At 38.2% G+C, this 25747-nt stretch overlaps 1 protein-coding gene across 2 annotated transcripts in view; it reads left to right on the top strand.

Moving 5' to 3' along the window:
• Positions 1–25747, top strand: part of LOC140241639 (uncharacterized) — a 214646-nt gene that overhangs the window by 181184 nt on the left and 7715 nt on the right. For both annotated transcript variants that reach the window (XM_072321378.1, XM_072321379.1), the window contains exon 8: positions 21258–21456. In XM_072321378.1, coding sequence (XP_072177479.1) covers positions 21258–21456 — 199 coding nt within the window. The remainder of the gene's footprint in view (positions 1–21257; positions 21457–25747) is intronic.

Consider the following 25747-nt stretch of genomic DNA (forward strand, 5'->3'; position numbering starts at 1 on the left):
GTAGCTCTAGGAGAAATTCAAACTCAAGGGGGAGCGCAGGAGATTTAGAGAAAATGGCTTCAAAGCAGGAGAGTTGGAGTCTCTGTTTGTGTGAGATATAACAATCATAATTAATGCTAGTGATAATTCTCTATGCAACATACTCTATCAAAATTTGATAAATCCTTTAGTCAAATTTCCACAAGATAAGTTTCCTATTCACATGTTATTTATTTTCAGTGCAGAGTCACATTTTCCACATGTTCATTTGATTAAAAAAAAGACCAGCAAAAACATTGACAGACCAAAAGTCATGTCCACAGAGAAAAACACAAATCACACACACACACACACACACACACACACACATACACAAATTAACACATTGGAACTTTTGCAGTATAGATTTCCATTTTTAAGTGCCTCTTCAAATTCTTTGCACATACAGTTTGATAATTAGATGCACAGTTCGGGTTCACGTGTGCAGTGGTCCGAAGTCAAAACAAAAGAGATTCTCCACAGTTTTCGTCACTTCTATGAATTCTGACCTAGATGCAATTCATAAAAAATGCAAGAAACTAGGATCGATTTTCATTAATTCTCAGCAATGACAGCAACATAAACGCCAAAATTCCAACAAGTACTCAGCAAAAGATATTGCACATGATTGCAGTGAAACAGTTTTGGGCAATTTGCATAAGATTGTCTGAAGAAAAACCTATTGTCCAGTGTAGAGTAACTTTTACATGATGGGGGGGAAAAAAAAAAAGATATTCAGAATCTTTGATAAGATAACTTTATTCCCTTGTTTCCCTTAATTCATTCCTATGATATATTACTGTGTCCAAACCCTCATTGTTCTATTCTCCCTCCCCCCCCCCCAAAAAAAAAAAGAAGAAAGTAAACCGTCAGAGGCAGATAAATGGGGGGTTTCTATGATCCATCAAACAAAAGTAGGTGGAAGGGGCACAAACAGGTGGATTTTTTTTTTTATCTTTGAAAAGAAATGTTAATGATGATATAAACTAATTGCACCATTTTGATAAGCCAAAAAATTGTGTAAGTGTGTATGCGAGTCAGAGGTTCCTGTATTTTTATGCCTCCGCCACAAAGTGGTGCCAGAGGCATTATGTTTTTGGGTTGTCCTTCCTTCCGTCCGTCCTTCCGTCCGTCCGTAATGAATTTTGTGGACAGCGTAACTAAAAAACCTTTTGAGGTATCCTAATGATACTTGGCATGTATGTGTATTAGGGGGTGAAGTTGTGCCTATCAACTTTTGGGTGCACATGCTCAAGGTCAGAGGTCAAAAGGTCAAGGTCAAATGCTTAAAATGTCACTATTTCCCCCATATCTATGCAATGCCTGAAGATATTTTCTTGAAACTTAGTGTGTACATGTATTACCCAATTAAGATTCTCTAGTGAAAGTTTGGAGTCATGAGATCAAAGGTCTAAAGGTCAAGTAAAAATGTTAAAATTTCACTTTTTTCTCCGTATCTTGGAAATTGTTCAAGGTATCTTCATGGAACATAGTATATTTGCATGTACTGACTGGCAGTGATTATCTAGGAAATTTGGGGTTCATGGGATCAAAGGTCAGGGGTCAAAGGTCAAGTGCAACACGTCAAAATTTTACTTTTTCCCCTTATATCTATGCAATGCCAGCAGGATTTTTTTTTTTTTTTTACTTGGTATATGCATGTATAACCCAATAGAGTTTCTCTGGGAAATTGTTTTGGTTTTTTTTTTGTCAAAAAGGTCAAAGGTCAGAGATCAAGTGAAAGTGCTGAACTTACTTCTTCCTCCATATCTCAGAAGTGGCTCAAGTTATCTTGAAACTTAGTACATATTTATGCATGTTCTGCCTGACAGTGATTCTCTTATGAATTTTAGGGTCAAAGGCCAGATGAAAATGGTAACAATTTACTATTCAATACAGAAATTGCACTTTTTCTCCGTATCTTGAAAATTACTCAATGCATAAACTTATGAAAGGGTCAAAATCAAGTTTAAGTCCTTAAAAGAAAACTGTACTGACATTTTCTAATTGTCTGATAATTCTAATCTACATTTTTTGATGCCTACTACTGGAAAGAGAGGATTGTAAAACCCAGGATAAGCCTGTAATGATTTTTTGAAAAAAATGAAAACGAGCAAGCCATGGAACGATCCACACAATTTGGCCTACGTCACAGGTGCTCTTTGTGCACAACTCCGACATTAGCAAGACGAACTACATAATGCCAATTTACTGATGAAATCTCACACGAAGTACTGCAAAAGCTGTTATTTATTATAATTGCAATATGGAGCTATAATAAACATGTTAAACAATATCTATTAATCTTTAAAAGCAATCTCTTCAACAGTTTTTTATTTAGATAAAACTTGTGGGGAAATTCCAGATTGTGATATGCAAAATGAAATTGGCATCGTTATCCGAACGTGCTGCCCATAGAAGACTGTGTGTAAAGTAACGTTACGCATTGATGATCATGCATGATCGAGCGATGGTTCGCCAGTTCAAACTATCTAACGTAGATGAGGGCTGAGTGAATCTAAATCCAAATGTAGATAGACTCTCTTCAACGGCACGCACGATTTACGCTTAGTGAGATGAAAACGGTACCCAGTACACATAGACTCTGAAATACTAGAACTAGGACTAGGACTACTGAGCAGTCAAGGAGTAGGTTCTACGTGGCAGTCCAAGTTTTGATGAGTAGGCCCTACACTCACTGTCACCGTCGACACTGCAGCTGCATGCCCTATGTGCACAGCGCTAATAAGGCACAGCGTAACGTTACATACCCCTGCTGCCAGAACTTGAAGAAAGTCCAGACGAAAGTCCAGACTCCAGATCTAGATCTGGACCCTTGTCCTGCAGGCACTGTTGTTCCTGTGCTGGATTTTTCAGGTAAGGTATCTGCTTTATGGATTTCCGATGTTTTGTAGTCGAGATAAATCTCATAGTGGTGTTATTTACACCAAGGACTAATGTTAGATCTAACAGTTTGTTTCAGTAGGCCTACTAGGACCCATATCTCGGAAGAGTGGCCTGACCACGTAGATTCTAACACAGTGTCGCCGCTTCGCGATCCCAGCGCTGGTGTAGGTATAGTGCTAGCGTACTTCCGTATCCATGTAGATATCTCAAAATTCACGTTGCCAAATGGCACCAAACTCACAGGGATTACTTTATGATTCATATCCAACAGCTCACGTTAATTGGAAACAAATCACATGTCCGGAAGCGTAAGTGTAGATGTCGACTTTCCTGTCGGCGTCGCTAAAAATAATCTGCTCTACGACTAACACGAGTGATTGCGGACAGGCCCTACCTAGAGTGTCTACCTGCTGCGCACACACAGACTGAAGTTAGCCATTTAATATCATGAGACACATCTTTCAAGTAATCGGGGGCAATAAATAAATTTACAAATTATTTGTGGTAAGTTGAATGAAAAATGTAGTTCCTATATCACACAAGTCGCAAAAATCATTACACTTTTGAGTTTAGTTCTCGCGTAAATTCCCCGTTCGCACAGTACTAGTCGGCTAACTTCAGTTCTAGATTGTGCATCTTGCGTTCGCCAAGATCTCTCACGAAGAGTGAGTTTTTTTTTAGTGACGACTTGAAAGTCGACGTCAATATTGATACTTCTCGATTACTGATTTCGTTCAAATATAAGAGAATACTTTGAAATATGCTATGAAGTATATCCTGTAATTTTGGTGCGATTTGGTTTAGTGAAATTTGAGATATCTACATGGATAGAACAGTACACAAGCGCCGCCTGCTAGCTAAATTAGGCCTAAGCGTCGTCTGCTACTCGATACGAATTAACGCACGCGTATGCCAGCACTTGTAATCAGTAATAGTGAGAGCACCTGTGACATCATAACATCCGGGCTCATCAGCTCATTAGCATAATTCTCACCTAAAAAGTTCCATTTTTAACATTAAATTACGGACTTAATCGTTATGAAATTTTGATTCTGTTTGCACCGCTGGGTCTTTTAGTATTAAAAGAACAACATATAAAAAAAATAAAAAACCGGTAAAATGCCCTTTTAAATCCCCAAATACATGCTCTCCTATTCATCCAATTAAACCTAGGTCAAGGAAGGTGAACATTCAACACATTTGTGACTAACATGTCATTTAAACATTTTGCCAATTTTGTGAAAATGTAATCACACATTGTCCACATGCACTATAGACCTATTAGGAGAATCATGCATTATGGCGGAGGCATACCAGTCGCCATAGCGACATTTCTAGTTTTATTTGATTTGATTATTATTTTTTAGGGCGGGGTGGCTGCAGGAGAATGGTGGGGGATCAAGGGTAAATGTGTGTGTCACTATGTGTGTGTACCTGTCAGAGGGGGCTCCTGTATCTTTTCAAAGGGCAGGGTGGCTGCAGGAGAAATGCAGGGGGGGGTGTCAAGAGCAAATGTTCATGAAAATAGAGACGAAGTACTATCACTTGGTTTTATGTATTTATAAAAAGATTGTGGAACTGGTGAAATTTACTTGATAATCATATCAAATACTTGTAAAAAGCTTCAACCTTCTCAGAAGGAATCGAACACTTCTTACCCTTCCCTAACAGGTCATTGATGCATGGCCATTTATTTTTAATATCACCCTTTACACGTGACCATACATGTGCTAACAGCATTTTTGAATGAAACAGCATTCTTAATAAACATGTAAAAACATTGAAAATTGGGTAAGCTCCCTCAGTTTTTGAGCATTTTTTTTTTCAAATTCAAATGAATTTATTAGAAATTTTCTGCATCGTACAATATATATTACAAATGAAATACAGTCATTTCTTTTTGTTTACAAGACAATAGAACATACAGTGTGTACATCCGAATATAAAACTGAGATGTATACATGTATAGATTAAAAAAAAGAATAAGATAACACGTCTATTGGGAACCAATGGGGATAAAGTGAATCAAATGATCGGACTGAATTATGGTACATGTATTGGGAGTGTAAATACAGAAGACTGTCGTCAAATAAGCATATAGCTTGAAGATACGACAGCCTTGAAAGACAAGAAAAAAGAGAAAATGGACAAAACATACATCTTGTATACTTATCGATAAGAAAAGAAAACGCAAGAAAGAAAACAGTAACATTCTGGCATCACATTGTAACAACGAAATTGTATATACACTATACAGGGTTCTCGCCAGGAATTTCTTCACGCTTGTCGGCAGTTATTCACGCTGTTCTGGGGGTGGGTACGGGAGGGGGGTTCCCCCTCCCTCGTGAAGCGCGGAAGCCTTCGCTAATGCTCAATACAACACAGATAAATCGCCGCTAAAATGCTACTAAATGCGACATTTTCACGGAAATGTAATGAACGTTGTGAGGGGCATATTCTCACAGAAACAATGCAGAAACTCCATACCTTTTGTTGGCGGCAGTTCCTAAATAATAAATGAAAGAGAAGTAGGTGCCGATGGTGAAGGTTCCGATTTCTTTTAGGCCTTTCCTGTTTCATTGTTGCGATAATTAGCCGTCTGTGCATCGCAACAACGTGCGCCGTGTACTAACTATACCCGTAGTGTTTTTGCTTTCTCGCCGTCTGCTCAACCACGTGGTAGGCCTATTGCATGCAGTTGCGCGAGAAGCGATCGAGAACTTTCGGGACATCGTTGCACTTTGCTTTCTGGGTATACTGCGGTAGTTTGGCCGTGACATCAAAGAGATATCATACAAAAATGTAATGATGGTCATTATTCCGAAGGTTTGTTTAATCATAAAATAAAACGATTCATTACTGAGTACTTCGAAGGTTTGTAATCAAAAACAACAACAACACCAAAGGTCGGTACTACAGATGAATGTTCAAAATAAACAAAACTGATTTCGTTCGGAGATTAACAAACATTTTTTTTCTTAATCATTTTCCGATCAACGAAACTTCAGAAAGGAATCTATCATCTATCATCGTTACTGTTTCGGAATAACAAACCTTCAGAGTAAGAAAACTAACTGTTTTGGGGCCGTTGTTGTATTCCGAAATTATACTGGCAGAACGTTCGAAATAACAAAACTGATTTCGTTTGGATATAAACGAATATTATTTTCTCCTTTATCATTCTTCGATTAACGATCATTCAGAATTAAGAATGTAGAGTATTATTTTGCCATTATTCTTTCGGAGTAACGAACCCTCAGAGAACGAAAACTGTAACCGTTTTGGGGCCGTCGTTTTATTCCGTAATGATACTGGCAGAACGTTCGAAATAACAAAACTGATTTCGTTTGGAAATAAACGAACATTTATTCTTTATCGTTTTCCGATTACCGATCGTTCAGAATTAAGAATCTTAAGTATTTTATCATCATTATTCTTTCGGAGTAACGAACCTTCAGAGTGAAAGAAAACTGTAACCGTTTTGGGGCCGTCGTTTTATTCCGAAATTTCACTGGCAGAACGTTCGAAATAACAAAACTGATTTCGTTATGAAATGAACGGATATTTTTTCTTAATCATTTTTGGATTAACGAACCTTCAGAATAAAGAATCTAGCATCATTTTATCATTAATCTGTCGGAGTAACGAACCCTCAGAGTAAGAAAACTGCAACTGTTTTTGGGCAGTCGTTTTATTCCGAAATTTCACTGGCAAAACGCTCGAAATGACGCACTGATTTCGTTTTGAAATTTACGGACATTTTTCTTTATTTAATTTTCGGTTAACGAACCTTCAGAATAAAGAATCTACAATGTATTATTTTATCATTACTATTTCTGTCGGACTAACAGACCCTAGAGTACAAAAACACGCTTTTTTGTGCTGTCGTTTTGTTCCGAAATTTCAGTGGCAGAACGTTCGAAATAACAAAACTGATTTCGTTGTGAAATGAACGGACATTTTTTCTCAATCATTTTTGGATTAACGAACCTTCAGAATAAAGAATCTAGCATCATTTTATCATTAATTGTCGGAGTAACGAACCCTCAGAGTAAGAAAACTGCAACTGTTTTTGGGCAGTCGTTTTATTCCGAAATTTCACTGGCAAAACGTTGGAAATGACGCACTGATTTTGTTTTGAAATTTACGGACATTTTTCTTTATCTAATTTTCGGTTAATGAACCTTCAGAATAAAGAATCTATAAGCAATGTATTATTTTATCATTGCTATTTCTGTCGGATTAACAGACCCTTAGAATACGAATATAAGCTGTTTTGTGCCGTCATTTTATTCCGAAATTTCACTGGCAGAACTTTCGAAATGACAACTGATTTCGTTTTGAAATTTACGGACATTTTTTTTTTTCTTTATTATCTTTCGGTTAACGAACCTTTAGAATATAGAATCTAGTACTATTTCATTACTATTTTTTTTTTCTGTTGGAGTAACAAACCCTCAGAGTAAGAAAACTGTTACTGTTTCATTCGGAAATTTCACTGGCAGAACGTTCGAAATAACAAAACTGATTTTGTTTGGAAATTAACGGACATTGTTTCTTTATTATTGTCCAATTAACGAACTTTCAGAATAATAAGGAATGTAGTATTATTCTATTATTATTTCGGAACAAACCCTTACAGTAAACCCGTTTGGGGCATCGCTTTAATTAGAAATTTCATTGGCAGCGAACTGAACACAGGCTAACCAAACTGCTTTTGTGAATGTGAAAAACATTGTTAACTTTCACTAAATCAAGAACTGATCTGGAAGGAGAACAATTCACGTGTTCACGAAAATCAAAACTGCGTCACAATATATGATATGTATATATGCCTAGGTAGGCCGTCATTGCTAAAGAGAAGAACATTTCGCTCTCTCCCGTAAAAGAAAAAAAAAAAAGAAAATGCTCGGCAGTGAAGCGCATGAAATGTCAAAATAATATTTTTTTATATTACTTGAACAACCAAACATTCTTTATTTTAAATTGAAAAAAATTATTATAAATAGATGAAGAATGTATGGTTCTTCACGTCAAAACGTGGGCCTCTGCGTGCGGTATCCATTATTAATTTTACGCGGGAAAAGCGTAGCTCCTTGAAGCAAGAGCATGATAAAAAAAAAATGAATAAACACAGACACACCATGATGCTGGTGTAGAGAAAAACAAAGACAGCTTGCTCAAAAGATGCTTCCTTCTTGCAGTTTATTTTCTCCCCAGTCATTCCCATCGTTCTCCTTCCATGAACCCCTGCCATGCACGGACGATGAACAAAACAAAATATTACCGACGCTGCAATGAAAAAAAACCAAAACAAAGAAAGAAACACGTGCTCAAAGCAAATTATCTACACTTTTCAAGTTGAACAAATTGATATTTGTAATGAAGAATTAAAAAAAAAAAAAACACGACCACAGGCAGTGGGGAAACTTGATATCATGGCTTGTGGAAATTTCCACAACATTTCCACGAAAGCCAGGTGTCAGATTAAGGAATGCCGCGCGTACTGCCACCTTGCTTCAGTGGTCGCAAACAGCGTGTAAATAGCATGTAAACCAACTGGGAACATTGATGAATGATTATCCATTTATTTTCTGCCCATGAAGGCCCCCCTAACGCACCTGTTAACAAACCAAGCCAGAAGCACGTGGAGAATTACTTACGTTGAACTTGAGTTGAAAGACCATCATGACAGAATTACTATAAATGTCGGCCCGGAGAAGAAAAATGGAATATTCACGAATGACGTTTACAAATCCATGGAAAGTGAAAAGGCTCAAATGGAACGCATGGCTTTTTAAATAAAAAGAAAAAAAAATAACCCGCTGAAACTACCAAAAATAAAAATAACAATTTGCATTTGCTTACTCCATCGCACGTTCTTTTTTCTTTCCTTTTTTTAAACGAAAGATGGAGTTAATTTTCTCTCTGCGGCAATGCTTTGAACGCATCTAATGTTTTGCGTCATTGCCGATGGCCAGCTTCCTAAAGGATTGATACGAATCCTTTCAAATATACGAAACAAAGTCTAAAAATCTTGGATCCTGGAGGTGAATTCCGGTGGTATTATAAATCCTGATCACTATCAAAATTTAATCATCTGTTCCTTGCGCCATTTTACCAACCAACTGTTCCTGAAAATTTCATCCTAAGTGTTCCCAAATGTTCACTTATTTTGCGAATAGAGAGACAGACAGGCAGATAAACGAACAAACCAAAGCAGCAAAAAAAAAATAAAAAAATAAAAAATAAATACAACCTTTGGCGGAGGGGGGCATGCATTTCATATCGTTTGTTTTTGCGTAACCCGACAACAAGCGTGACAACAAGCGAGCACGTGTCAGCCTTCCCTCCCTTGGCCTCCGACCCTCTTTCCGTCACACAGGCGGCTGTCTGTGGCCGGCTGGGTGCATGCATTTGTTGTAGGTCCATGGTGCATGCAACCAGGGAGGTGGATGTGGATCCCGAATCAGAGCGCATGTGAGTGAGCAAGTGTGTGGTTTACATGGTGTGTATGTGCTGCTAGTACATGTACGTCGCTATGTTGAGCCGCGTTGTTGTGATCGGTGCGGTGACTACGTGGATACCTTTTTGCGCTTGTAAACTGCTGCTCCTTTCAACATCTAGCTTCTTTTCTAGCCAGATAATAAAGAGTAAAAAAGGCGAGAAATTGATCCGAACTTAGCTCGTCAAGCAAGTTCACGCGTGGTGTTACCCTTGTCGGCAAGTTCACGCGTGGTGTTACCCTTGTCGGCAAGTTTTACCCTTGTCGGCAATGGTTTATTCAAACCGCACGCTTGTCGGCGCCGACAAGGGTGATATACGCTGGCGAGATCCCTGCTATATATACAAAGAATGAGGTGTGTGAGGTGAGTGCTGGTGCAAGTGGAAGAGCCCACCAGGCGCGCGATACTAGGTACCTTGTAAAGATAAGAAAACTTAAATATTATGTTTATTGAATAGTTTGATGTAAGGAGACTGGGGGGTATCAAAACATTAACAATTAATCTATTTAATTTTTGGTTACAAAGGTCAGATATCAGCTAATTCCCATAACTTGATATAATGTACTTTTTCATGTTTGCTTTAAAAGAAAAAAAGTGATGTGCGTGCTTTAATTTGTCCGGGAAGAGAATTCCATATATCCGGTCCGTGGTGTCGGATAGATCTATGAGCGACAAGTAGCTTCGGGTTATTTAGATTTGACTTAAGATTTTGCAAATGTTACTGACCAGTATCATTTTTAAATGAGCAAGACACTTCTGTCGGCAATGTCCAACAATGTGTTGCCATGGTACAGCATTTTTTTTTTTCATTAAAAAGTACACAAAAATATCGTTCATTGAGCAACGTGACTAAACAACGTGAAATTTTCCATTATTATGTCATATATCAATATCAAGGTACACAATAATTTTCATGACAATCTCTTACAGTGATAAGCAAAATCAGGGTACCTAATCACTGTTTTCTCACCTTTAACAGTTGTATGGCTTTGCTTCGCGAACAAAGATTTAAGAAAGTCCACATCTGCTGCTGGCTCGAAAGTGACAGATGAGTCTGATGCGGGACAGGCAGGCACGGTGGCAGCGATTGCACAGGAAAATTGGTTGATTGCGGTCGGATGTAAGGTCTTTCCTCTGTTGTCTTTTTCTATTGAGGTGTGCCTGCGATCAATTTCAAAGGAGGCTGCTGCCCGTTGGACAGTGAGGCGCCAAGATGTGCGATCAGAGGCGATAACAGCCTTTGTCAGTGGTCAATGTGGCAGGTGCTCAAGGCTTTCTTCAAGCAGTCATATATCTTCCTGGGTCCACCTCTATCTCGGTGTCCAGAAGAGAGCTCACTGTACAGCATGACCTTAGGAAGGGAATGGTCTTCCATTTTTGAGACATGGCATGGCCAGCCGAGCACAGTTGGGTTTTCATCAGCATAGTTTCGATGCTTGGGATTTCTGCCAGCTCAGTACTTCTATGTTGGTGACAATGTCGCTCCAGTGGATGTTTAGGACTGATGGAAGCATTCAAGGAGATGTAGGTGATGGTAGTAGAGAGCCCATCACTTGGAGCTGTACAGGAAAGTTGCTGTGAGAAAAGCTGTGTACATGCTCATCTTGGTCTGTTTCTTCAGGTGGTTGTTCCAGACTCTTTTGTGCAGTCTACCAAAGGCACTAGTTGCCTTAGTAAGTCTGTGGTCTACTTTTTTGTTGATCCTTCCATCTGATATGATGGTGCTGCCGAGGTAGGTAAATTGACTGACTGTTTTGAGTTTTGTTTGCCCAATGGTGATGTGGGGGGACTGGTAATCCTGTCTAGGAGCCGGCTGATGGAGAAACTTGGTTTTCATCTGCTAAGAGTAGCTCATATGTTTTTGTGTGAGCTCACAGATGCCTCAGATTAAATAAACTGCCATATGTGCCATACCAGATGTAAACAGCATCTCCCTTATTGTAGTCTTCCATGGCTTGTTTGAGCAGAACAAGATGGTAAACAAGGTCGATGCAAGAACACAGCTTTGCTTTACGCGGTTGTCAATTGGGAAGAGTTCAGAGAAATCACTGCTATATCTAACCCGGCCTTGCTGGTTTTCATGCAGTTGGATGACCATATTGAGGAACAAAGGGGGCAACCAAGGCACTCCAGAATTTGCCAGATCCATTTCCTGTTCACTGTGTCGAAGGCATGGTGAGGTCAACAAAGGTAATGTAAAGTCCCTTGTTTTGTTCTTTGCACTGTTCCTGGAGCTGTCTGAGGGCAAAGACCATGTCAGCACTTCTCTGTTTGCACGAAAACCACACTGTGATTCTGGGAGAACAGCTTCTGCGACACTAGGCATCAGTCTGTTGAGAAGAATTCAAACAAGGATTTTGCCTGCAATGGAAAGCAGTGTGATTCTTCTGTAGTTGGTGCACTCTCATTTCTCTGCTGCGTTTTTGTACAGGTGATGATAATTGCATCACAAAGATCCTGAGGTAACTTGCCATGGTTCCAGCAAAGAGTGAAGAACTCATGTAGCTTGGTATGTAGGATTTTTCCACCAACCTTCCAGACTTCTAGGGGTATTCCATCCACACCTGCTGCTTTGCCGGTTTTCATTTGACCAATTGCAATGGGCTGAATGCATAAAACTAGCAATTGCTTGTAAGCAATTGCTTCAAGCAAAAGCACATGCTCGTCTAGCAAATTAAAACTCTAGCTCAAGCAATTGCTTAAATTCAGATGCATAACCTTTTGCTCATGCTTATACCTTTTGCTTGTCCTGCACAAGCAATTGCTTGCGTTTTTCAACAAAAGGGACATCACGCCTGTGTGAGCACAAAAACAAAGGCGGGTGTGACAGCATGTATTTGAAAGGGCGTGTGTGCGCAAACATCTCGTGACATAGCAAAGGAGCTATGAAATGACACTCATAAATGCACACACACAGACGCAAACACACATGTAATGGCTGTTTCCCATCCCTGCATATATTAGCCAGGATCTGCCAGGTCACACGTGGAGAGAGGTCTCCTTGCTCTCCATAGACATCAGACATCCTACCTGTTTCTCATCACATTTTGCATGTTAACCACTGGACATTCCACTTGTTGAAATGAAAAAGTTTCTTACACTACTTAGGAGGATTTTCTTGTGGATTTATACCACTCCTGCACAAGTTTGGTCTTTCTTTTATGAATATGATAATCATACTTGAAAGGGAACATCCCAGTTAAGCAAAAGCTCAAGCTCGTTTTACAGAGCTTGGAAAATCATAAGCAATAGCTAGCAAGAACAAGCAAAAGGACCGTTTTCTGGATACATTTTTAAAGGGATTGGATAGTTTTGGTTCAGACCTAACTTCAGGTTCCTTACTATTATAATATTATTTTTGTGACATAATAAGAAACCTCTTATGAAAATGCGAAAGAGCATGCAATTCTAAGAGGAATTCAATGTTTACTTGATGAAAATTTATTTTAAAATGGCTGATATATCCAAAACAGAGCGATCCTAATAAAATGTGGGACCCACCTTTTTCTTTTATGCCTCCGCCACGTAGTGGTGCCGGAGGCATTATGTTTTCAGGTTATCCATCCTTCCGTCCGTCCCTAATGAATTTTGTGGACAGCGTAACTAAAAAACCTTTTGAGGAATCCTAATGGAACCTGGCATGTATGTGCATTAGGGGTAAAGTACATGCTAAAGGTCAAGGTCAAATGCTCAAAATTTCACTATTTCCCCCATATCTATGCAATGCTTGAAGATACTTTCTTGAGACTTAGTGTATACATGTATTACCCAATGAAGTTTATTTGGTGAAAGTTTGGAGTCATGAGGTCAAAGGTCAAAAGGTCAAGTAAAAATGTTAAAATTTCACTTTTTATGCCTCCGCCACGAAGTGGTGCCGGAGGCATTATGTTTTCGGGTTGTCCGTCCGTCCGTACGTACGTCCGTCCGCTTTCGTTTACGCGATAACTTGAGTAATATTTACTGGAATTTTACCAAACTTGGTCCAAGTATGAAGTATGATGGGGCAATTATTTGATTAGATTTTGGGTGAAATCAGCTAAAGGTCAAAGGTCAAGGTCAAATCATGAAATTGTATCCGTTTACGCGATAACTCAAGACTGCATCAAGCAAATTTCACCAAACTTTGTTGGAGGATGATGTATGGTAAAACAATTACTTGATTAGTTTTTCAGTGAAATCGGACAGAGGTCAAAGGTCAAAGATCAAGGTCAAATCCTAAAATTTATCTGTTTACGTGATAACTCAAAACTGGATGAAGCAGCTTTCACCAAACTTGGTCCAAGGATGATGTATGATGGGACAATTAGTTGAGTAGATTTTAGTGACATTGGCAAGAGGTCAAAGTCAAAAGGTCAAGGTCAAATGCTACAAATGTTGCAATTTTCCCCATATCTATGCAATGCCCCAAAGGTATTTTCTTGAAACTTGGTGTGGACATGTACTACTGCGTAAAGATTCTCCAGAGAGAGTTTCATGTCATAAGGTCAAAGGTCAAAAGGTCAAAGGTGAGGTGAAAATGTTGCAATATCACTTTTCTCGCAGATGGTTCAATGTATCTTCGTGGAACTTGGTAAATATGCATGTACTGACTGGCAGGGATTATCTAGGGAATTTAGGGGTCATGGGTCAATAGTCAGGGGTCAAAGGTCAAGGTCAACTCCTCAAAATTTTATTATGTCCCTCATATACTTAGTATATGCAATGCTTGCATTATTAGTTTCAAAACTTAATACATGCATTACCTAATGGAGATTCTCTGGAAAATTTCCAGCCTGAAGGTCAAAGGTCAGAGGTTTAGGGTCAAAGGCCAGGTTTCAATCCCCCCCCAAAAAAAAAAAGAATATATATATATATATATATATTTTGTACCATTATTACACTCTTTTTTCATACCTTGGAAATTACTCAATGCATAAACTAATAAAAAGGTCCATCAGAATTCAAGTAAAAATTCTCAATTCCCCAAATATGTGTACCTGCACTCTTAAAAAAATTATAGCAAGCCCAGATCAAGACATTTCTGACAGACCTGTCATTTCAATATTTTGCCAGTTATGTGAAACTGTCATGGATTACACATTGTGAAGACATTGTACTATACGCCTATTGGGAGAATCATGCATTATGGCGGAGGCATCAGTCGCCATAGCGACATTTCTAGTTTCTCCATATCTTGGAAATGGTTCAAGGTATCTTCATGGAACATAGTATATATGCATGTACTGACTGGCAGTGATTATCTAGGGAATTTTGGGTTCATGGGGTCAAAGGTCAGGAGTCAAAGGTCAAGGGCAACACTTCAAAATCTTACTATTTCCCTCATGTTTATGCACTGCCTGCAGGATTTTTTTTTAACTTGGTGTATGCATGTATAACCCAATAGAGATTCTCTGGGAAGTTTTTATTTTCAAAAAAAAGTCAAAAGGTCAGATCAAGTGAAAGTGCTAAACTTTTCTTCTTCCTCCATATCTCGGAAGTGGCTCAAGTTATCTTGAAACTTAGTACGTATTTATGCATGTTCTGCCTGACAGTGATTCTCTTATGAATTTTAGGGTCAAAGGTCAAGGGTCAAAGGCCACATGAAAATGGTAACAATTTACTATTCAATACAGAAATTGCACTTTTTTCCGTACCTTGAGAATTACCCAATGCATAAACTTATGAAAGGGTCAAGGTCAAGCAAAAGTCCTAAAATCCCCAAATACATGCTCTCCCATTCATCCAATTAAACCTAGGTCAAGGAAGGTGAACATTCAACACATTTGTGACAAACATCATTTTAATATTTTGCCAATTTTGTGAAAATATAATAACACATTGTCCACATCATGTACTACAGACCTATTAGGAGAATCATGCATTATGGCGGAGGTATTTCTAGTTAATACTATGGCTTTGTTGTCCCCGCCGAACGAGTTCGAGCAGGGGACTATGAAACGGGCTCCGTACGTGTGTGTGTCCGTGTGTCCGTCCGTGCGTCCGTGTGTCCGTCCGTGCGTCCGTCCGTGCGTCCGTGTCTGATCAAAATGTTCAAAATGCTACTCCTTCGCCATTTCTAACCCGATTTTGATTCTGTTTGCTTTATATGATAGCACTACATGGGAGCTTTGAAACTTCTATAAAGAATTTCAGTTGTGACCTTTGACCTTGACCTTTGACCTATATTGTACATTTTGCTTCAAAATGCTACTCCTTCGCCATTTCTAACCCGATTTTGATTCCGTTTGCTTTATATGATGGCACTAGGTGAGGGCTTCAAAACTTCTACACAGAATTTTGACCTTTGACTTCTTTGACCTTTGACCTTGATTTTTTGCCTATATTGTACATTGGCTACAAAATGCTACTCCTTCGCCATTTCTAACCCGATTTCGATTCCGTTTGCTTTATATGATGGCACTAGGTGAGGGCTTCAAAACTTCTACACAGAATTTTGACCTTTGACTTCTTTGACCTTTGACCTTGATTTTTGACCTAAATTGTACATTTTGCTACAAAATGCTACTCCTTCGCCATTTGTAACCCGATTTCAATTCCGTTTGCTTTAAGTGATGGCACTTGGTGAGGGCTTCAAAACTTCTACACAGAATTTTGACCTTTGACTTCTTTGACCTCTGACCTTGATTTTTGACCTGTATTGTACATTTTGCTATTAAACGCTACTCCTTCGCCATTTCTAACCCGATTTCGATTCCGTTTGCTTTATGTGATGGCACTAGGTGAGGGCTTCAAAACTTCTACACAGAATTTTGTCCTTTGACTTCTTTGACCTTTGACCTTGATTTTTTACCTATATTGTACATTGGCTACAAAATGCTACTCCTTCGCCATTTCTAACCCGATTTCGATTCCGTTTGCTTTATGTGATGGCACTAGGTGAGGGCTTCAAAACTTCTACATAGAATTTTGACCTTTGACTTCTTTGACCTTTGACCTTGATCTTTTTACCTATATTGTACATTTTGCTACTAAATGCTACTTCCGGCGGGGACATATATTACGCACCGCGTAATTTCTACTTTTCCTTGTTTTACTTTGTTTTTGGATGTCTCAGCCATTCCAAAAACGATTTTCATCAAATAAACTTTGAATTCGTCTTAGAATGGTATGCTCTGTGCTATTTCATGAGTGGATTCTTGGTATCTCGCAAAAATTTAAAAGCCCAATCCTTGGCTCCACCAATACTATACCATCCCTTTAACCCTAACCAGGCCGGGCTTTTTGGGGTGTTCTGTGCCCGAGATCTGGACCATCGATCGTGCAATCGCCATGAAAATTTGCACATGCATTACCTGTGGCATAATCTACCACACTATACAAAAAGAAATGAAAATTTTCTTTATATTAATTAACTATGCTAATATATGCATAAATTCATACATTTTGCTCTAAATCAGAAAGTGAAGCTCCTAGAATCCTAATCTTTGGTGATAACATTTTTTGTAGCATTCCTATCAAACTTAATTTCTTATGTATGTTATTGTTTTATGAATTTCTTATGTATTTCTTTGTTTTTCGACCTTTTATTTTTGAATTTATGACAGAACCTTTTTCAAGCATGATTATGCCAAAATTAATTGATTTCAGCCTATGAAAGTGAAAGTAATCATATCTCTATGAATAAGGTGAGAAAACTCCATTTGCATAGACTTTATACACAAAATCACGTTTTCGAGCCATTTTGTCTGACAGGCATGTATAAAAGGTTGTGCAGCGTCGTAAGGGTATGCATGATTTTCACGAAAAAGGTGTCAAAAGATGTGCGAGACTTGAAAGTAGAAAGTCAGCGAACGGCGTGGTCAAAAAATTTCACGTGGTGGAATAGTCATGAAAAATGTCGAGGAGGGTTTGATATAGCCCCCCCCCCCGCCCCGGCCTTTTTAGGGTTAGGCAAATGCTTGGTCTCTAAAGCAATTACTTGTGCTTGCTAGCAAAAGCTTTTGCTCGCAAGCAATTGCTTGTGCTAGCCTATTGCTTGAATCCGTATGCATAAAAACAAGCAATTGCTAGCGTTTATGCATCCAGCCCTTTACGTGTCTCCTCAAGGGTGGGGATCTCATCCAGCTCAAGTTTTAAGGGCTGTTTGGGAAACTGGAGCAGAGCAGATTCCTGTACTGTGTGGTTGGCACTGAAGAGAGACTAAAAGTGCTCTGACCTTCGGGTGATGATGGAGGTCTTGTCGCTAAGGAGGGCTTTGCCATCTGAGCTAGGAAGATGACTTTGAACTTGATGTGAGGGGCTTCAGAGCCTCATAAAAACCCCTTAGGTCATCAATGTTCGGCACAAAGCTGAGTTTGTTTGGCAAGGTTTGAGCCCACTTATTTTTGATCTCTCAAAGTTTGCGCTGAAGATGACTGCATGCAAGACAGAAAATACTTTTTTTCACTGTGAAGGAAATATTCATAAGATGAGCCTGGTGGGCAGGTCGCTTCTTAACCAGTAGCTTTAGAATATGTGATTGTTTTTGTTGAACTGATCCTTATTCTTCCTGGAGGAGAATCCCAGTACCTCTTTAGAGGATTGTTGTATGGCTGTTTTCAGCTGATCCCAAAAGACTTCAGGAGAAATGTCCTTGTACTTGAGGTAGTTTGCATCTACAAGCCTTGTTTGGAGATTTGTTAGGAAATTGCCTCTCACTTCTGCTGACAGCAGGTAACCAATGTTGAATTTCTAGGGGGGGGGGGAGGGGGGCTCGCCATTTTTCAACTTGGGCTTGAAATGAAGGTTTAGCTTGCAGCGAACAAGCTGATGGTCAGCACTGGGCAGGTGCCAGTATTTTGGACCAGGGTTGCATCCAAGTAGTCTTTAGACTGTCCCTCTGTTAAAAAAGGGTATTTGTGCTGACTAGTTGTTCTGTGCAGAACTCCAGCAGGAGGCACCCATTGTCATTGCACTTTCCGACACCATGTTTACCAAGAATTCCTGACCAGGTTTCTTAGTCTTGCCTGACGCAAGCCTTGTTGTCTTCCCAGATTTTTGGGAAGAAGATGCGTGTTGTATTATGAGCACACTACATTTATCACAAGTGTATTCATATCATATGTATTGTATTATTGAGTGATATGGTCAGAGCAGCAGTCATTACCGTGACACTCGTTTGTAATTGTGGATTAAAGTTGTTAAAAATTTATTTTTAAACAACTGTATATTTGTTCATCATTGAATCAGTCCACTATTACAACAATGCACAGATTAGTGTAGAACCTATCCTTTTCTCCTGGTTCCACCTGAAGAGTTGGGGCATATACGCTGAACAGAGTGATATGTTGCCCATTGTAAAGGGAGAAAGGCATGGACATAATGTGGTCAGAGTGGCCTGTTGAAGGTTTTTTAGCATGGAGGTGATGGAATTCTTGACCATAGCCAACTCCTGATAGGCATCGTTCACACTGAGGCTTGCCAGACCAGTAGAGTGCGAAGCCTGCACCATGTTCTTTAAGGTTACCTCATCTGCAAGGTGGACTGCATTGAGAGCAGCTATGTCTATGTCAAGTCTGGAGAGCTCATGAGCGATGAAGGCCGTTGTTGAAGTCTGTGGCCGTCGGCGTTGTCTAGCATAGTTCTGCTGTTCCAGCATGCTAACTTGAGTTTTTGTGCACCTTCTGAAGGAGGTGTGATTCTTTTCTTCTGTTTTGTTTGACCACTTGGGAAAATGCCCATTGGCACAGAAATCCAACATATTCACATGCACAGCTTGTGAGCATGCACAACAATCATACCACAAGTGGAAGGAAAAACAAAAGGAATATACCACACTCATGCATTCAGTAAATTCCAAACAGAAATAGAAATTAAATAAACAAGAAACACCACAAATTAATGAACTTTACTTCTAAGGGCCATTACAACAGCAACACAATATCTAGTAGTTACATTCTCAAGTAAAGAATGTGACACTATCACACACACAAAAAAAAAGTAATGCTTAAACAAAGAAAGGACAGTCTATTTTTTTTTTATTCAAAATATTGTTAAAGAGACAGTTTGTATCATGTGAGAAATGACATGAGGCGTACATTTCAAAAGTAAAATACTAACAGGCTGTGCACTAAAATTCTAATTAACTAACTCACAATCTGTTTTAGTCTTAATACTATTTCGTTAGATTTTGTGATTGACAGTTACTAGTTTTTTTATAAGCTATTCCATATTTTGAAAATGGCTTGAAGTATTCTCATGAAAATCAATGTACAGCTATATGTAAATTAACAGATTGTGATTATTTGGAGAAAGTTGTGGGCCATGGGGTCAAAGGTCAAATGTCAAAGATCTCACAAAACTTGCTTCAAGGAATGTATATTTAACCACTCAACAGATTTTTGTGTTCTTGTTGTGCCATTAATCTTTAAAATGTGTCATTTTAACTTCTTGCCAATGGTGAGATATTGTCGTCTACAATCCCACAATGACAAGGTGTACTGTAGACCTAGGGGCCCCAAAGCCCCAAAATAAAGGAATCCTTTTTAAAAGAATATAATATTTTTCTCTAGAACTAGAAGTCGTGGAGCTAGGTTAGGTCTATGAGTATATTCATTGATGGCTGTAGTTTTCAACTTGGTTTTAACTTTTTCACATTTTCATTACTTTCTTGAAAATGCGTGGTCAAATTACCACCAAACTTGGTTGGTATTATCATTACGATGATAAAATATTTGCAGAAATGTGCACCATGCGCCACTTGCCTCTTACAGGCCTAGAAACCCCAAATTATACAATCTTTAAAAGAAAATCTTCTATAAACCAGAAATCTCCCCCAAGTTTGCTATGTCCTTCTTCTGCAAGAATGTGTGGAAGGTGAACTTGGGATATTCGGATGAGCGCTAGATCCACTGGGTCTCTCGTTCATGATAATGGTGGCCCAATTGTCTTTAAAAGGATATGACGTGTTGAATAAGGCCAAAAACTAAAATTGATCTTTTTGCCTTCTTCCTTCAATTTTTTTTTCAGATTGTAACAGAATTTGACAGAAATTTTTCGGACTGTTAGAGGAGACAAAGCTGTTCATGTGGTTCAGATTCCCTCCACGAGTGCCAATACAAATAAACACTGAAGAAGATACCATTTTGGGGCTCCAATTCACTGTTTTAAGGATCAAAAACAATCGTGGGTAACATCTTTCTCAGATCATGTAGGGTGTTCTGGTGGTATTGAATGTATACCTTCACTGGAAAGAAAACAGATGCCTAAAGATTTTAAGAGAAATGCCCATAGATAAAAATAACCTGGGTGTAATTTCCTTCAAAATGGCTTTCTTCAAATTTGGCAGGAATCTTCCTGAGGGGTGGGGAATATGAAGTTATTCACAAAGTGCACTGTACACATGATCTCAATGAGGACCATAGGGTAGGGCTACTGTGGGTCAGAAAACTGTGACTTTCACTCTTCATTAGAAGAGCTAAATTGTATTTTATTTAGATAACCTCACAGGTAAAGAATAATACATCGTAATTGTTCTTGAGTACCCCCAAAGAGGTACCTACAATACAGGTAATGACATACCACTGATAGGGAAGTTGCATCATGGTTGCATATATGATGATGATGATGATGATGATGAAATAGCAATTATCTGTTGAAACATTCAAAGGCGCCATGGGGCTCCTGTCAAAGTTATGAAAGGACCACTTTAAATCAGAATACTTTAGGTTGCAATATTGTCACTAGAATGTATGTTTTGATGTGTTTACATTGCATGTTGGATGTGATGGCACTCCGGCCTAGGATAACACCCCTAATGCTTTTGTGTAGGGCTAGAGATTCTTGCAAGAAACACTATGTCAACTTCCATATTTGTCTAGTTTTGTGTTTTTCCTTGCCACTATCCAGGCTCCTACTTCCCTTTGAGCATTACCTTAGGACTGCTGACAAGCTTTTAGACCCAGGCAATTCCATACGGGACAGAAAGGAGCACAAGCACAGAAAGAAGGAAAAGAAGGAGAAGAAGAGAACAAGAGTGAAGCATGTCAGGGAACAGCTGCAGGAACTGGAGGCACGGAGAGCAGCTGAAAGGAAGGTGCAGGAGGAGGCAAGTCACCTGAATTTTAGCTCTTGTGTGGTACTAGAAAATCCAGCAGTTGACCACTTAATCAATTACGCCTACAACAGTAAATTAAATTTCACTCTGCAAAGTTAAGTTATGTTTCACCATGTTCTCGGCAGCCATGGCAGTCCTGTTTGCCCGAAACATAGTGCGGGTAAACAGGTAGATAAGACAGTCTCCCATTTTCTCCCCTGAGTATTCTAGTCTCGTTCGGTCCAGTCCTCGCCTCGGTGAACATAATAGCTATCAGACCCTGTTCTCACAGCGTCTGGTCAGGCTAGACTATCAATATTTTCCATCCTGTCCTGCTACAGATCGCCTCCAAGTTTTGTTATGGCCTGATACATGCCATCGTGCCTTGTTGCGTTCACCCTGTTTTATTACAGCATACAAGATTCCTCGTTACCACCGGGACTGCCGTGGCAGTTTTTTTGACGGTTTAAAATTCTGACACGGCATCCACGACAATCACAGCCTTTCACGTTTGCCTATCCCATCTCACTGCATTTTCTCCCGTCCATCCTGTTTTGTCCACTGTGGACTGAAACTTGACTGCTGTGGCCACCGGGAACGTGGTGTACAGGCAGCATTAGCCACTTAACCTCTCTATTTGAATTATGTGCACACACAAGTGAAGAGCTGCAAGTATGTTTCAACAAGCTGAAGGAAAGTTGTTGAGCCATGAATATCATTAGCCAGCATTTATACACTCGGCAGAAAAGAAAGTAAACACTATTGCAAGTTCATATTTTTGATGGAAGATTTTGGTGAAAATGAATGTAATTATATACCATATTAAAGGTACTGTAAAAGTGGAAATTTTCGCGGTGTTGAAATTTTCGCGCATTTCGCGCAACCAGAAACTAGCGCGAAAATAAAAACACGCGAATATTTTTGCTTGCCATACGTTCCTGTGCGTGATGTCTTGATTCCGCGGAATTAAAAACACGCGAAACTCTTCTGAACCGGCCTAGCGCGAAAAATTAGTCCCGCGAAAATATCCACTTTTACAGTAGTTTAATTAGCTATCAACCTGGTAATTCAATATAAAGGACCGCTTTACACATGAGTGAACACATTCGTTTCTGTTCTCCAAGGCACAAAAGTAAAGATTGCAAAAATTGGCATGTTGTCTTTCATTTGCATATGTCCTTCAAGATAACAATGATAATAAAAGACCAGTTTAACACAATGAGAGACATGAATGAAATAGCAAAAATAAGTTCTCGTTCTCTTTGTCTCTTTATAACCTCAAACAAAATCAAAGTGGGAAACTATAGGGGGAAAATAACAATTTTTTGTCAACACAAGCTTTTTTTTTTTTTTATTCATGTTCCATATTCCACATTTCATATTCAGGTTTCATATTCCATTTGATTTCGAAATTGAATATGTTTAAACACAACAGTCAATTTTAGACATAATTTCACAAACGATAAGGACATATAATATAATGATGTGTAATATGAGGAACCTACCAAAAAGCAATGCTTGTAGGATGCAGGTTCCAAAGTAATAATATAAGCATTTAGTACAACATGCTAATTACGAAAGATGAAGAAACACATGCGAAATTCAGTATGTCGAGATTATAATAAAATCTACGGAATGTACAAAATAGTTTATAATGTTCATGATAAAAGGTTTCAATGCTACATAAAGTTACAATTTTGGTCAAGCAAATGTAGTCACCCAAGCGAGGCATCATTGTGAATAAGCACAGATATATCAAATGATCACGGCAAGTAATTAAACATAGGATTTTTAAAAATGGGCTTTTATATTTTGCTTAAAGGAACTCGGAGAACTTGATTGCAACTGAACAGAATCTAACTCATTCCAGAAAGAAGGGCTGGTAGAAGTAATTGTCTTAAGGGCTAAAACTGTACAAACGGGGGGAAAGTGATGTGAGCCACTTTGTCTTGTAGGGTAATTATAAATTTCACTGTTTTTAACAAACATTGTGGAAAATAAACTAGGAAGATCGCCAATGATCAACATATACATAAAAATTACAACGTGATACAAATATAAATCAGAAACTTTTAGTAATTTACTGAAAACAAACAATTCATTTGTATGATCCAAAAAATGTGCACGATTTATAATCCACAAGGCCTTTTTCTGAATCAAAAATAACTAATCAATTTTATTCTTTGAGCAATTCCCCCAGGCCAATATGCCGTAATTTAAGTAAGGTAATAATAGAGTTGAATAGAGAGAATGCAATATTGGCTTTGGGAAGAGATATTTCAGTTTGTGAATAACTCCATTTTTACAAACAACTTACATAAATAATCAACATGAGACTTCCAAGAAAGATTGCTATTATAAATAAAAAAATATTTTGTTGAATCTATTTGATTTAAGTGCAATCCATTCACTAATACTAAACCTGGAAGAAACTTTATTGTATTATTGAAAACCATATAATTAGTCTTATTCATATTGAGCAATAACTTATTCAAATACCAGTTGCAGTTCCATTATTCACGGAATCAAGCAATACATAAGGATCTGAGTGAGAATAAAAAAGACTTGTGTCATCTGCAAACAGAAGAAAAGACAGCAGAGAGGATGAGTTGCGAAAGCCATTGATATAAAGAATGAATAAAAGAGGACCTAAGAGGGAGCCCTGTGGGATGCCACAGTAAATCGAGTTTATTTCTGAGTCATGGTTATTCACAGTAACAAACTGAGTTCTTCCGGTAAGATAACTTCTGAACCACTCCAAGGCCTTTCCATGAATACCGTAATGATTTAATTCGTACAAAAGTATTTTGTGGTCTATTGTGTCTAAGGCTTTGGAGTAGTCCAGAAACAGACCGACTGTATGTGACTTTGAGTCTATAGCTTTCACAACTTTCTCAACAAGTAATAAAATAGCATGGGTGGTTGTATGTTTTTTCTGGAGCCCAAATTGATTATCAGCTAAAATATCACATTCATTTAAAAATATAAGTAAACGATTATAAACCACCTTCTCAAGTATTTTAGAAAAAGAAGACGATAATTTCCCATTTCATCCTCTGTACCTTTCATATAAATTGGTAGCTTCAAATGACACAAGGAGTAAACGCACAAACATTATTAAATGAACAGAATATCTCTATTTAGTAGTAATTTACGAATTCATGAGACACATTCAAGAACCTAATATTCACAATTTTCGTAATTTGGAAAATCAGTTCAAATTTGTACCATTTTTTTTAATATTCCTTCTCTCATTTAATTTGAATTTGGATTTGACAGAAATTCTTCATTTTCCTCCATTATTTTTAGCCTTTAATTGAACTTCATCTTTCATCATTGTTGAACAATGTGTTGCCATGGTAACATCATATTTTGAATGAAAATCACTTAAGAAATAATGTGGATTCAGTTAACTCCCTCAGTCTTAGAGCATTTGGCTTGATATTTGGCACATACGACCGCTATAGTACAAAGATGTGCAAACTTCATCTTTCGTCATTGTTGAACAATGCGTTGCCATGGTAACAGCATATTTTGAATGAAAATCATTAAAAATTGGAATTCAGCTAACTCAATTTCTTTTTTAGCATTTGGCTTCAAATTTGGCACATGTTACCACTATATTACCTAAGCTGTGCAAAGTTGATCTTTGTCATTGTTGGAAAATGTGTTGCCATGGTAACAGCATATTTTGAATGAAAATCATACAATAATATTGTGAATTCACCTAATTCCCTCAGCTTTTGAGCATTTGACTTGAAATTTGTTACATGTGACAGCTATGATATATAGTTGTGCAAACTTCATTTTTTCTTCATGTCAAACATTATGTTGCCATGGTAACAGCATTTTTATTGAAAATCATTGAAATTGCTGATTTATTTACTCTACTCACTCAGGTTTTAAGCACTTGACTTGAGATATGGCACATGTTACTATCAGTGAGCAAAATATACATTTATTCAATGTTGAACAATACATTGTCATGGTAATTGGTTTTTCGTTTTTTCAATAAAAAGTGTACTAAGTAATCATTGCTAGTTGAGCTGACTCCCTCAGTGTTAGGTGGGGGTATTAATCACATTGCGTGATAGTTCTAGTTTAATTTGAATTTGGATTTGACAGAAGATTCTTCATTTTCCTCCATTATTTTTAGCTTTTATTGATCTGTGGGGCTTCAAAGATATTACAGAGATCATAGTATTATTTTTGCAACTTAATTCACGTTTTTTAATGTGTTAAATTTGTCTTTTATTCTTACTGTTACATGGAAGAGCACTTACGCATGAATGACAACTTGTGC

Source organism: Diadema setosum, chromosome 18 (assembly GCF_964275005.1).
Source record: "Diadema setosum chromosome 18, eeDiaSeto1, whole genome shotgun sequence".
Classification (NCBI taxonomy): domain Eukaryota; kingdom Metazoa; phylum Echinodermata; class Echinoidea; order Diadematoida; family Diadematidae; genus Diadema; species Diadema setosum.